The sequence below is a fragment of the Peromyscus maniculatus genome, chromosome 2 (assembly GCF_049852395.1).
Source record: "Peromyscus maniculatus bairdii isolate BWxNUB_F1_BW_parent chromosome 2, HU_Pman_BW_mat_3.1, whole genome shotgun sequence".
Classification (NCBI taxonomy): Eukaryota; Metazoa; Chordata; class Mammalia; order Rodentia; family Cricetidae; genus Peromyscus; species Peromyscus maniculatus.
The window spans coordinates 91996380-92009156 of NC_134853.1; the positions used below are offsets into that span (position 1 = coordinate 91996380).

General features: G+C 47.5%; 1 protein-coding gene across 13 annotated transcripts in view; it reads right to left on the bottom strand.

Moving 5' to 3' along the window:
* The window catches only part of Cdk5rap2 (CDK5 regulatory subunit associated protein 2), a 194033-nt gene that overhangs the window by 14607 nt on the left and 166649 nt on the right, over positions 1–12777 (bottom strand). For 7 of the 13 annotated variants that reach the window (XM_076564372.1, XM_076564381.1, XM_076564376.1 and 4 more), the window contains 7 exons: positions 12355–12474; positions 7946–8062; positions 5991–6180; positions 4998–5122; positions 3656–3904; positions 1708–1785; positions 778–1043 (listed from right to left, as the gene is read on the bottom strand). In XM_076564372.1, coding sequence (XP_076420487.1) covers positions 778–1043; positions 1708–1785; positions 3656–3904; positions 4998–5122; positions 5991–6180; positions 7946–8062; positions 12355–12474 — 1145 coding nt within the window. Of the gene's footprint in view, positions 1–777; positions 1044–1707; positions 1786–3655; positions 3929–4997; positions 5123–5990; positions 6181–7945; positions 8063–12354; positions 12475–12777 lie in introns of all 13 variants that reach the window. The other 6 variants (XM_076564370.1, XM_076564379.1, XM_076564378.1 and 3 more) reach the window with 1 other exon arrangement.

Consider the following 12777-nt stretch of genomic DNA (forward strand, 5'->3'; position numbering starts at 1 on the left):
ACTGTCACAACAGAGAGCATGTTGGTTGCAGGACTGAGAACAGTCAGTTTTCAGCATCTCTACAATGAACTGGTATCGCCTCCTTCACAGGGTTGTTCCGAGGAAACACTCTCTCTCTCTCTCTCTCTCTCTCTCTCTCTCTCTCTCTCTCTCTCTCTCTCTCTCTCTCTCTCTCTCTCACACACACACACACACACACACACACCCACACACACACACACACACATCTTCTGCAGGAAGATGACCTTAAGGTGGACATAGAACATCTCTCAGGAACACATGCATCACAGAATGGCTGTAGGAAATGACAGTATGGCACAGTCAGATGTGAGCTCAGTGTGGGAGGGTACACCCTGGTCAGGTCTGGTATAGTGTGCATGAAGGTCGGGACCTGTAGCTGCTCACAGCAGCCCTAGAGCCCAACAGACAAGTCTGCCCTGATGGTGTGTAGGTGGAGGGGTCAAGTGACTGGATACAAGAAGACAGATGGACAAAGGGTGGCTGAGAGACTGGAGAGAAATGAGAAGTCACACAGCAGTGCAGCACTTCTCTGAGCAGTGGCCATAGTAACCCAGGGTATGATCTCAACATGCTGTCCACTGATCACCAACAAACTGCCCCCATCACATCTGGGCTTTCATGTGCAACAGTTCCCGACTCCTCCTTTTTAGGGCTTTACTGAAGTTGAGGGTATTAGGAATCTTCCAGAGAAGATTACTCTACTTATTGAGAGCAGGAAGTGTCTCCCTCCACCAGCCCTGCCTGTACTCAGGTTACCTTTGGCTCCAGCTTTTGACTTGTGGGGCTCATAGCCTCTTGAGTTTGAATGTCCATCTTGGCAAGCAGTCTCTGGCCCCGGCTGATCTGCTTCTGGAGGGCATCATAGTCCTCAATCAGGCCCAGCATATGGTGGCCACTCTTGTTGGCCCACACATGGTGGTCAGCAACCAGGCAGGGCATGCAAGGGGGGCTGGTGGCAAAAGTGCTGCTGTCACAGGAGAGGGAGTCAGCGTCAGTTCCAGAGAGCAGAGGAGCCTCAGAAGCTACAAAAGGAGAGGCAAATGTTAGATCTACTTGGGGTGGCATCTGTGTTCGTGGAGTTAGCTATGTTACCCCACGGTGGTCAAAGAGTGAAATCAACTTAACCAGTGTTTATGAACACTCCCTCTGCAGTCGATCCTAGACTGCCAAGATGAGCCATGCTCTCACTTGCATGATAGTAGCTCAGGGTCTAATGGGAATACTGAGGCTGCAAGAAGTATGAACGCACAGTGAGAGTGAGCCAGAGCTCAAGGGAAAACAACTGTCTGAGCAAGGAGAGAAGACAAGGAAGGCTCCCTGGAAGAGGCGGCATGAGCCAGGCTGGGCAGGAAGCCAGCATTATGCAGGTAGAAAATCCAGCTGCTTTTTCACTTGGTTGTCTCTGACTGGGCGGCTGAGAGGCATTTTAAAGAGACATCTGCATTCTTGAGTCTCGAGGGGGCCTAGACTGGTGAAAATTAGCCAATGGGAGCATTTTCAAGCCCAATTCAGAGGCAATGACTGTGTGGTCACCCAACTGTAGAGGGAGGAGGCCAACCACTACTGTGGAAGTCAAACCCCAGAGAACCTGAAATCCAGCAGCCAGGGATTCCAGGGACCTCCTTTTCTTCTATTCCCAAAGCCCTAATGTCATACCCAACACTACTGCAGTTCCCCAGTTTGTACCTGATTTAGGTGCCATTGCCTGGGTGGATTCAAACAGATCAAATGAATTATCACTGGCCTCAGGACATTTGTTGCCATCTATAACAAAACAGAACAAGAAAGGAAATTTTCAGCTTTACCATCATTAGCACTAGAGAAAGGATGAAATTAGAACATGGTAGAGTATCTCACATGCATCCATTCATTTCAGAAGCAAAACATTCGCTCACACCTTCTCTGCACACAGCCCTGTAGCCAGGACCATGTATGTTCCATTCACTCCCTGGTACCTTGTGTAGACACCAGGTAACACCAGAGTGGCCAGGCCCAGAGCCCTTTCTCAAAGAGCCCTCCCGTCAAAACAGTGAACAGTCAACTTCATCTCAGGGTGGTCAGGGATAAGGGAGGGAAGCACAGAGATGGGAAGCTCAGGTGAGGGGGCTATCCCCAGTGTGGCATCCCAGGAGCTGACATCTGAATTATCCTTTAGGACTTTTTCAGTGCCCCGTGGGAAGGAGGGGAAGAAAAGCCAAGCAGAGTACTGAGCAGGTACAAGGACGCAGACATGAGTCATCATTCAGGGAGAAGACACACAGTTCCTGTAGCTAAGGTCTGGGTACAGAGGAAGGTATAACAGGATGCAGGGCTTACACCCTGAGGGCTAAGTGACGACTCAAGGTGGGGCAATGTTAGGTTGAGGTCTATGTTTTAGACTGGAGGAGTTAGTGCGGAAGCTGCTATAGTGACCTGAACGTGAGAGGAAAGTGACCTGCAACAGGACTTGGAGGTAATGCATCTCAAACACTTTACCAGCGGTCCATGTGATGTTAGATAATACAAGAAGCACTCTCACACCTGAGAAGCTACCTAACTCTTAAGAGCCCGGTGGGCAGAACAGTGCTGTAATTTGTTTTTTAAAGAATAACACCAAGAGATTGAGATAACTCAGCACGCCAGTGGCAGAGCAATGCATATGTTCAGGTCTTGTGATCTCCCATGCAAGCTTCTTCCACTCATGCCCCACTAGTGATGTGAAGTAATGGTACTCCAGGCAAAGATGCTTTGATAAGACCCCCCAATCCTCTGAGATAAAACCCTAGTGGGTTTTATCCTAACAATATTGCTTAACAGAAAAAGCCATGCTACCTTTTTTTTTTTTTTTTTAACTAGAACTCCAAACCGACAGAGGAATGGTAAGGTGACAGACAATAATCCAGTCACTAGGAAGCCCATGTGTGAGCTACTTGCTGGTTGGTTCCAGCCTCCAGGGTGTGTGGCAAGGCTGCCTTATCCTCTGCCCCTTCCCAGGCATCTCTAACCCTATACAAGTACACAAGCAAAGCAAATCAGACCCACCTATTACCAGGAAGCTTCCCAGGCCTTACAAGATGGTGAAAGTCAGAGTAAGGGGTCTGGGATCTCATTTAAAGACAAGAGAATGGGGTGTGGAGGTGCACATCTTGAATCCCAGCACTGGGAGGCAGAGGCAGGTGGGTCTCTGAGTTCGAGGCCAGCCTGGTCTACAGAGCGAGTTCCAGGACAGCCGGGGCTACACAGAGAAACCCTGTCTTGAAAAACAAAACAAGAGTTGGACAGCCATGGCTCACGCCTTTAATCCCAGCACTGGGAGGCAGAGGCAGGAGGGTCTCTGAGTTCGAGGCCAGCCTGGTCTACAGAGAGAGAGTTCCAGGATAGCCAGTGGAACTCTCTCTCAAAAAACAAAACAGAAAACGAGGCAAGATAATGAAAAGGCCTTGGTGAGTTGTGAGTGGGACGAAGCAGCAAGACTGGAGACAGCATGGGTCACTGGAAGCCCTAACTCCATTAGGGAGAACTCAATGTCTAGTCAGTCAGAGAACATGCAACAATGTTGAGATGAGAGCTGAGAGCAGCCAGAAGGGCAGCACTCAGAAGCTCACATACCATACAGACCCATAGAGCAGAACATCCAGAGTGAGAAGTCCCCTACCGTGTTTGTCCAGCTGAAGGGACCACTCGGTGACAGACAGGGCCTTGACAGCCAGAGTGAGGGCCCCTTCCTGAGCCTTCTTCGATCCCTGTGACAGCTGCTCTTCCAGCTTGCTCCTCAGGGTGCTGTTATTCTGGATGCTCCTTTCAAGCTGGTCACGGAGAGCCTGCATCTCTGTCAGGAGGCCATGCAGGTTGCTGAAAGAATCAGGCCCCTTCCAGCCTTCTGCAGATGCCTCACCTTGGGCCTCTGCAGACATATGCAAAGGGAAGCCTTGACATTTCCCAAGATCAAAGGTCAGCCATCAAAGAGACTCAAGGGCATTTCAACCCACTACCATCATCCAGCCCCCTCCTAGGAACTAGGTACAATTTAAAATAACAACTCAACTTTAAAAACAAAAATATTGGCTGGCTTAATTGCTGCTATTCCACAGGCTAAGTAAGAGCTGGAAATTAATTTCACTTCTGGCCATAAAAGCCTAGCAAATTGCACACCAAACCCCAAAATTATGTCTAGTAGTAATAAAATCTATTTGGACCAGAATTATAGAATGAAAGGGGATGATTTTAAGGGCTACAGTATATTAAAAAGGCAGGCACAATAGCAAGAACAAGAGAAGCAACTTGAGAAGAAGCAAAAGCTGAGAGATGACCCTTTCTAGATAAACTTTCAATAGGGAGAAACCATCTGGAAAATTAGTTTTAGAAAACCCCCCACTGTGCCTCCAAATTGACTCTCAAACATTAGACCTTACAGTCAGGCATTCTGATCTGTGCTCTCTAGAAGCAGAGCTCACCAAGGCTGTCAAGCACCTAAGAGCAATGTCCAACTCTGGAATAGCTGCTGGATGGAGGACAGGGAATCTATGACAAAGTTACTTCTCGGATGCCTACTATGTGCCAGAAATGTGGCTTGAATGTTTTACTAAATGCCCTCATTTGACTTTCACGGCCCCATGCAGTGGATTCTGAGAGCCCTGCTTACAGAGGCTGTAACTGCCCCAGTTCTGGTGAAGTCAGAACAAGCTGAGATGAAGGAAATGAGACTCCAGACGTCAGCTTGGCCAAAAGCCAGTAATGGTGATGTATACCTGTAAGGCTAAGGCAGGAGGATTTTTAATTGAAGGCCAGTCTGTGCTATACAGAAAGACCCTACCTCAAGAACAAAGAGTGGGCCAAAGAGTTTGTTTCTAAATATACCTGGTCTACCTATGGGCCAGTGTGGGTTTGATGGTAGGATAGGAAAACACAAGAGTCATCTTCCCACACCCATCGAACAGCTTTTGGGCTGAGCTCATAGCCCTGAGATGTCTCAGTCCTGGCCCCTGAGCACACAGTACCTCGCTGTAGCTTCCTGTGCTCCTCGTCCAGCTTCTCATACACCTTCAGCTCTACTCGGAGGGACTGCAGCAGCTTTTCATTCTGGGAGAGCAGCTGCTGCTTCAACTTCACTTCTTCCTGTACCCTGAAACAGCATGGAAGGAGGGCTTAATTCTTCCTCCAAGAGGCTTATCCAGTTCCCACAGGGCAGGACCAGGCCATCTCAGTAAGTGTGGACAAAATGTGCTGAGACATGCATTTTTAAGAGTTCCATCACAGCTCCCAGTTCCCACATGTCCTATGTCTCATGCTTAATAGACCTTCTCTTAAGTAACCTTTCCAGCCATTCTAAAGGAAGGTGTCTGATGGCACCTGGGCAGGGATGAGGGTGGTCACTCAGAAAGGACAGACAGGCCTGTGTGTTGACACATGGAATATATGGCAGAGTCTAAGAGGGACAGTGAGTAGATTTGCATCTCCCTTGCTCACTCAGAGTTTCCCAGTGGCCTATGCCATCTGGAGCAAAACTGGAGTCTTTATAGGGCTAGCAGCAAAGCACAATTAAGGATCTACCCTCCTCTCTTCTCTCAGCTCCTACTACAGCCAAGCACAGTACCTCAAAGCACGATTAAGGATCCACCCTCCTCTGTTCTCTCAGCTCCTATTACAGCCAAGGACAGTACCTTGTCTAGTTTGTCACAGCAACTCTGTCTTAGGGTCTATGTGCCTTCTGCCAAACACGGTCATCTCCAGCAGACTCAGCTCTCACATGCTCACTGTGTGGCTCTACACTCAGAAGGGGTCTTTTCAGAAAGTCCTTCCTTGACCACCCTAGGTGAAAACGCCAGCCACCCACAGCATTCTCCTCCTCCTTTAGAGGACCATTCCTCATACAGTTTATGCCCAGCTGACAGTAATTGTTTCTGCACACTAGGGCTGGAGACACTGTGCCTAGTGCCATGATCACATCCTCAGGCATAGCAGGCCAGCAGGGACACCTGAGTAAAGCCCACCTGCTCAGCTCCTGGCGGCTGCTGTAGACCTCCTGGGTCAGCTGCTGGTTGTGTCTCTCCTTCTCACCGATGTCTCTCTGCAACCTTTCATTTTCTTCCTTTACACTGGCGTACTCTAGCCGGAGGTGCTCAAGACTTGCCGCCTTCCTGGACAGGGACTCAAGTAATTTTTCATTCTCTTTCTGTTTATCTGCAAATACCAAAATGAGAAGGTATTCCATTTGTTTTCTCCAACCTTATTACACTGGTACAGCACTTCAGCTCACACTCTCCAAGAATACAGAAAAGAATGAGATTTAATCTGGCATTTATGGCTCCGGCATTCCAATTATCTTATGCATTTTAGGCAGATAAATCTGTCAATATCAAGGCTGCAGATTAAACATCACTAGAATGAAAGGGGGCTGTTTAACTTTCTATTACATAATGTGCCTTGAAAGCCTGTTACTTTGCCTTAGAGAGTATACATGGTGGGTAGAGCAACAGGCAGGAGCCCAGAGTCAGTGAGTGTGGAGAGCGGCAAGTCTCCTGCAGAGCCCCATAGAGGAATAAAATACTCTTGGAGGCTCAGGAGACAAGAAGGCCTAGCTGGAGGCAGAGTGCCTGAGTTCTCGGGCAGCTTCTCCAGTTGCTGGCTGTGACCCTCCTCAGTGCCTCAGCTTCCTTCCCTGGGCCAGGGTGAGGATGCCGAGTTGCTCTCTGTACAGGCTCACTATTAGCCCAGGCCGAGGAAGAACCATACAGGAGCTGAAGGAATGGCAATGGTGACACATCCCAGCACTAATTGTCCCGGCACTACAGCAAGCCCTCGCATGTTTCAATGTCCTGTGTCCTTGCAGCATACTGTGAATTTCCCCATCCTCCAGATGAGAAACAGATGAGAGATAGGGTTAAGGCTTCCCTGTAGCCATAAAGACAGGAAGGGGCACAGCGAGGATGTGGATCTGCTCTTAACCATGATTCAAATATTGCATTGTATGCTGGGGCTCCTGCTGGTCCATATGACATCAGCACAGCCACATCATTCCTGACTGGTTCACACTCTCCTCCTCCCTCACCTAGGCCTTGTCTATTCTCCTCATGCTGAGGCACCTTGGGTAATCATTGCTTTTCTTTTTAGACTTGACCCTCAAGGACTAGGGTCTCTGAGCTGAGTGAGGGTCCTGCCACTCTCTGGCCTGCCTTTATCACAGCAGGCCTCACTCCTCCTTGCTATAGGTTTGCCCATTTTTCCCACCAGTCTTCTGGTGCAAAACACAGGACTTGTGTATTCTGTATCAGTCTATCAAGCCCCCCTGTAGGACAGGATAGAGAAAGGCTGATGAATGAATAACTGAACTGCATGAGCCCAAATTTTGATTCTTAAGGCAAAATCAGTATCTATACCCCCAGGATTGTGGGATAAGCTGGCCTACATTGCAGCTCGAGCACCTCTGCCTCAGTGACCACATCAGGGCAATTGCTCGGGCTGTGAATTCTTACCTGAGAAACAGGGCTAACATTCCCTTTCTCTAGAATCATTCTAAGTATGAATGATACCATAAGTAAAAGCTCTTTGGAAGTTAAGCTCCAAGAAAGGAATTATGAATCTTTATAAGAAATGCTGGATAAACTTCACCGGTAGGAGAAAATCTCCAGTTGAGATTTGGCAGTAATAAATTTCCAGCGCTTCTCTCTTCCTCAGTCATGATGGGACGAGAGAATATAGTAACATGTACTGAGGCCCTGGTAGAGACACTGCTCTGGGGGCTTTATATTCTAGTTGTCACAACAGCTAGGTGAGGCATTTCTTGACCAATCTGTGCCCTGATTTTCTTAGCTATAAAATAGGAATGCCCCATAGGTGATGTGCAGTTAAAGATAGACCCACACCATTGGACTCTAGGGTGTCAGCTCTGGATAGCCTTTGACACAAGGGCTTCGGGACTTGGGCTGCAGGTGGCCCAATTTCTTACCTCTGGACCCTTTCTCGAGCATCATACTGAGGGCCTGGTTCTGCTTCCTCAGGAAATGTATCTCTGACGTCAGAGAGCTGTGCAGCTCTGAGCCGTAAGCAGCAACATTTATGGAACCTATAAGAACACACATGAATGGTGATTTATAGACAGCCTCCAGGCAGGATGGATGAATGTTCCTAGGAAACATGTTTAAACAATGAAGAAATATAGCATGCAACGAAAACCAGCCCCATGAACCATGTAACATACAGCCAGAGCTTGAAGGGCAAGGAAAGTGAGCTTAAAGTGGAGGCAGAGGAGGCCTCCGTATCACAGCTGCCCTCAAGATGAACAAGGATGAACCACAGCTGAGTGAGAGATGACAGTAGCAACCATCATGGCTAACTGCCTCTTAGGCCTTGGCCTTGTCTCTGAAGGAGCTCCGTGTGACTCTGTCCCCTCTGGTCTTTCTCACCCTCTCCCTGTCTTAGGAGATGTGACCCAGGCTTGCCCCTGGGAGCTATCCTAAACTCCCCTTGTCTTACTGTCCAAGCAGGCAACCACAGCTGCTGACTCTTCTCCAGAATGCTCAGACTAAGGCAGACTCTCTCCTGTACTCTAGGCCTCAGTACCGTGACCAGCTTCATTCCCTGGTGTGTGTGTACCAATGAGGTTATCATCAAAGCACAATCCTTTCACTGCTATTTCATGCTGAAACGTATCTGGTGGCCTACCACTACGAAAAAATGACCAAATGAAACACAAGATCAAACTTCTCGGTCTCAAATTCAAGACTATCCATTGTTCTGTTCCAGTACCACACCATACTCCATTCTCTCTCCACTCAGACCCCAGTGTCCAGAAAATGCAGGTAACCAGGTGACTTGTGTGCTCGCCACACCCACTTCCCCTGTCAAAACCGTCCTCTATCATTCCTGACTTAATTTCCCTCCTATGAGTGGACACAGTGGAGTTGGAGTCTAGAATTAGACAGACGAGAGGACATATCCTCTTGTATAAATACCTTACCAAGCTGCTGTCTATCTGATTGACATTTTACTGCTTTCTGTCAGTCAATCTAGGGGATGCCTCTTGCTGGGCACCTCCTTGGCCTCCCAACCTCAGCACTCTCATCTGCACATCTGTCTGCATCATTATGGTGTTCCATTCAGAGCTGGCCTCCGGCACTTACAGTGTGCCCAGTGTCGTCTCTATGTGGCAGCCAGATGCTTCCCTCCTTGTTTCTGTACTGACTCAGTTCACTTACTACACCACAACCAAAATGCCATATCCCTGTGCTCCCAACACCAGGTGAGGACATAGTCAGGGGTCTCTGGCAACCAGAGAGACCTAGGTGAAGCTTGCTGAGGGCTTCAAGGAGATTCTGCACTAGAGAAGAGGGAAGTCCCCCGCTCTCCCTTCCCATATCTTGGACACTGTCCTAGGAGGATGGTATGCTGATACTAAATAGTCACCACGGAAGTCAGCCCAAGAGCTATCTGCCTCTGGGGTTCTTGTGATAAATGGAAGTATAAACAAACACCCCTTGTTTACGTAGCTTTCTTGTCACATTTCTTTCCAGCTACCTGCAGTGGAAAGCACCCTGGTATACAGAAATAAGTGCCTGTGGTGTAGGTCCACATCCCTTAAAAAGAAGGTGTGGCTAGCTGTCCTGGAAATATTCTCCCCACTCCACAGAAGTTATTCTCCAGCAGGTGAGTCATACAAAATGAAATCAGATTAGCTTTTATTCACAAATATCTCTTCCCACCATCTTCCCCTACTTATCCCCGGGAACTCTGGGATCATTCCAGAGTTCCTGCCTATCTCCTGCTTCTTTTGTTTTTTCATTTTTTAAATTTATTTTCATTTTTAAAATTTATTTATTAAATTTAATTTTACATATCAGCCGCAGATTCCCACCCCCTATTCCCATCTCCTCCAGGGCGAAGACTCCCCCGAGGATTGAGTTCAACCTGGTAGATTCAGTGTAGGCAGGTCCAGTCCCCTCCTCCCAGGCTGAGCCAAGTGTCCCTGTATAAGCCCCAGGTTCCAAACTGCCAGTTCATGCACTGAGGACAAGACCCGGTCCCACTGTCTGGATGCCTCCCAAGCAGATCAAGCTAATCAACTGTCTTATTTATCCGGAGGGCCTGATCCAGTTGGGGGCTCCTCAGCTATTGGTTCATAGTTCATGTGTTTCCTTTCATTTGTATATTTGTCCCTGTGCTTTTTCCAACCTTGGTCTCAACAATTCTCGCTCATACAAACCCTCCTCTTTCTCACCAATTGGACTACTGGAGCTCCACCTGGGGCCTGACCGTGGATCTCTGCATCTGGTTCCCTCAGTCATTGGATGGGGTTTCTAGCATGACAATTAGGATGTTTGGCCAGGTGGCCTTCAAATACTTCAGAGATCTATTCAGAGGGCCTGATCCAGTTGGGGGCCCCTCAGCCTTTGGTTCATAGTTCATGTGTTTCCATTCGTTTGGCTATTTGTCCCTGTGCTTTTTATCCAACCTTGGTTTCAACGATTCTCGCTCATATAAACCCTTCTCTTTCTCGCTAATTGGACTCCCGGAGCTCCACCTGGGGCCTAGCCGTGGATCTCTGCATCCAGATTCCTCAGACCTTGGATGGGGTTTCTGGCACAACTATTAGGGTGTTTGGCCATCCCATCACCAGAGTAGGTCAGTTCTGGCTGTCTCTCGACCATTGCCAGCAAGGCATTAGGCAAGTTGCCTAACTCCCCTCAAGTCTTGGTTAGCACAATAAAAACACCCATGCTGTTGTTCCATGGTTATCATCAGTGTTAGTATCTAGATGAATGGAGAGTGAGGCCCCAAGAGAGCAACAGACTGATCAGAACAAGCAGCAGAAATCCCAACATTGACACTGATCAATGCCAAGGTATTACTTGAAAATAAATAAACAACAGGCCATAAAACATCCCTGATTCACTAAGCCTAACCAGACCCAACTGACCTATGGAGGACCATTTGGATACTATGAGGCAAGACTTTGCTTTGAGTACCGCCTCCACAGTTAGCCCAGATACCTGGCAGTGAGCTGGAGGCTCTAAGGCATACGATAACAGTTATTGACAACATTATCCCTTGACATCAAAAGGAATCCTGACCTTTTCAGACCTGTCCCCAAGATGAGCATCTCAAATCGGGGTGGGGAGGAGGTGGGGGAGGCAGGACTGCTTTTAGTTTTGTCTTTCCAGAAACTGTGACAGCATGGTGAGAAGAGTACGTCTTTCCACGATGTTGAATATTTTATGAGTGCCTTTCTGTAAACTTCCTTGTCAGAGGGAATTACTCTCCAGAGCAATTTTGGGCTCCATTGTAGTGGGTGGCCATTTGAACCCCCCAAATAATTCTATAATTGGGTTTGCTGGGGGAAATATAAAACAGAATGAATCTAACTCAGGCATTACTAAGAGTGGACATCAAGGGTCCAGGCATGTATTTCTTTCCCGTGTTTGACACAACTAATAACTCAAATTAATCAAATTTCCTCCTTGTGAGGGAGGAGGATGAAGGATCACGGGATGAGTGGAAGCCCGGGTGGAGGATTGGAAGCTTCTTGCAAACCGTAGCAGGAACTGTAGTACTCCCAGAATTCCCAGAAGCTGCCTTATGGTGTGAACTATAGAGCAACAAGAAATGGACTGCTGTCCAAGTCTTGAGTTTTACCAATGAGTCCTACCTTTCTAGAACTCAGTGATCTCATCTCTAAAACGGCATCAGGGTCCTCACCCATTGCAGAGCATTGAAAGACTGAAAGTTAAACTGGCCATGTTACATGAAATAGTAAAATAAAACCAACAGTGATAAAAGCAACTATTTATTAAGTGAGCACTGACACTGCCTCATTTAACATCAGAAAAACCCTGTTTCCTGAAACAATTAAGACTAGAGTGAGTTGCCCAAAGTCACAAAACTGATCAACAGAAGAGCTACATCCACACCCAGGTCAACCCAACCAACTTAAACAATACAATGAAGCTATGAAGGAGGGAAGGAGGGAGGGAAGGGTTAACAGGTACAGCGTGGAGCAGTTGGTTTCTGAACTGTGTGAAGGAGTGTCTTATGGGTGTTCAGTTTTCAAGGAAGACCACTCCCTTCAAACTGTGGTGGGGTAGGAATACTGCTGGCCTTCTTTGGCCTGAAAGATTTGCCAGACTGATAAATGCTGATAATTTATGGTCGATTATTGATGAAAAGGCAAAATATTGTTCTATTCTATTTTAGAATCCCTATCTATACCTCTACAGTGAGGACCCTGCTGCAGTTTAGGACCCCAGAGGCTGGCCAACTTCTCCATCCCACCTGGTTCACAGAAAGCCTCTTCAGGCAAACATATCACAGAGCAGCAACCCACCCAATCCCATCCCTTAGCCTGGGAAAGTCCTTCTTTACCTTGGTCAGCCTCAGACCCCTGCCGTTCCAGCTGTTTCCGGAGCTTCTCATTCGTTTTAATAGATTCTTCCAAACGCTTTCTCAGAGTTCGAATTTCCTGTATGTGTTCCATTAGTAAGTCTGTAGGAAGGAAGAATATTTTAAATTTAAAGTTTGAAGCCCCCAACAAATTGAATAATTTATAGATTATGCAGAGATCTTGAAATTTCAACAGTATTGGATGTATTGAAATAGTCAGCAGCTGGCAATTCTTTCCCAAGCTTGGGGGAGGCCAAGCTATTTCCCACAGCCCATAGCCATGGCTCCGTAATGGCTCTCTGCAGCCCTCCATGAGGAAGCAACTTTACATCACACACAAAAATTATACTCCATACAATTTTAATGCTCACTCTAATGTAGCCTTTTATTCTTCTCAATATCAAA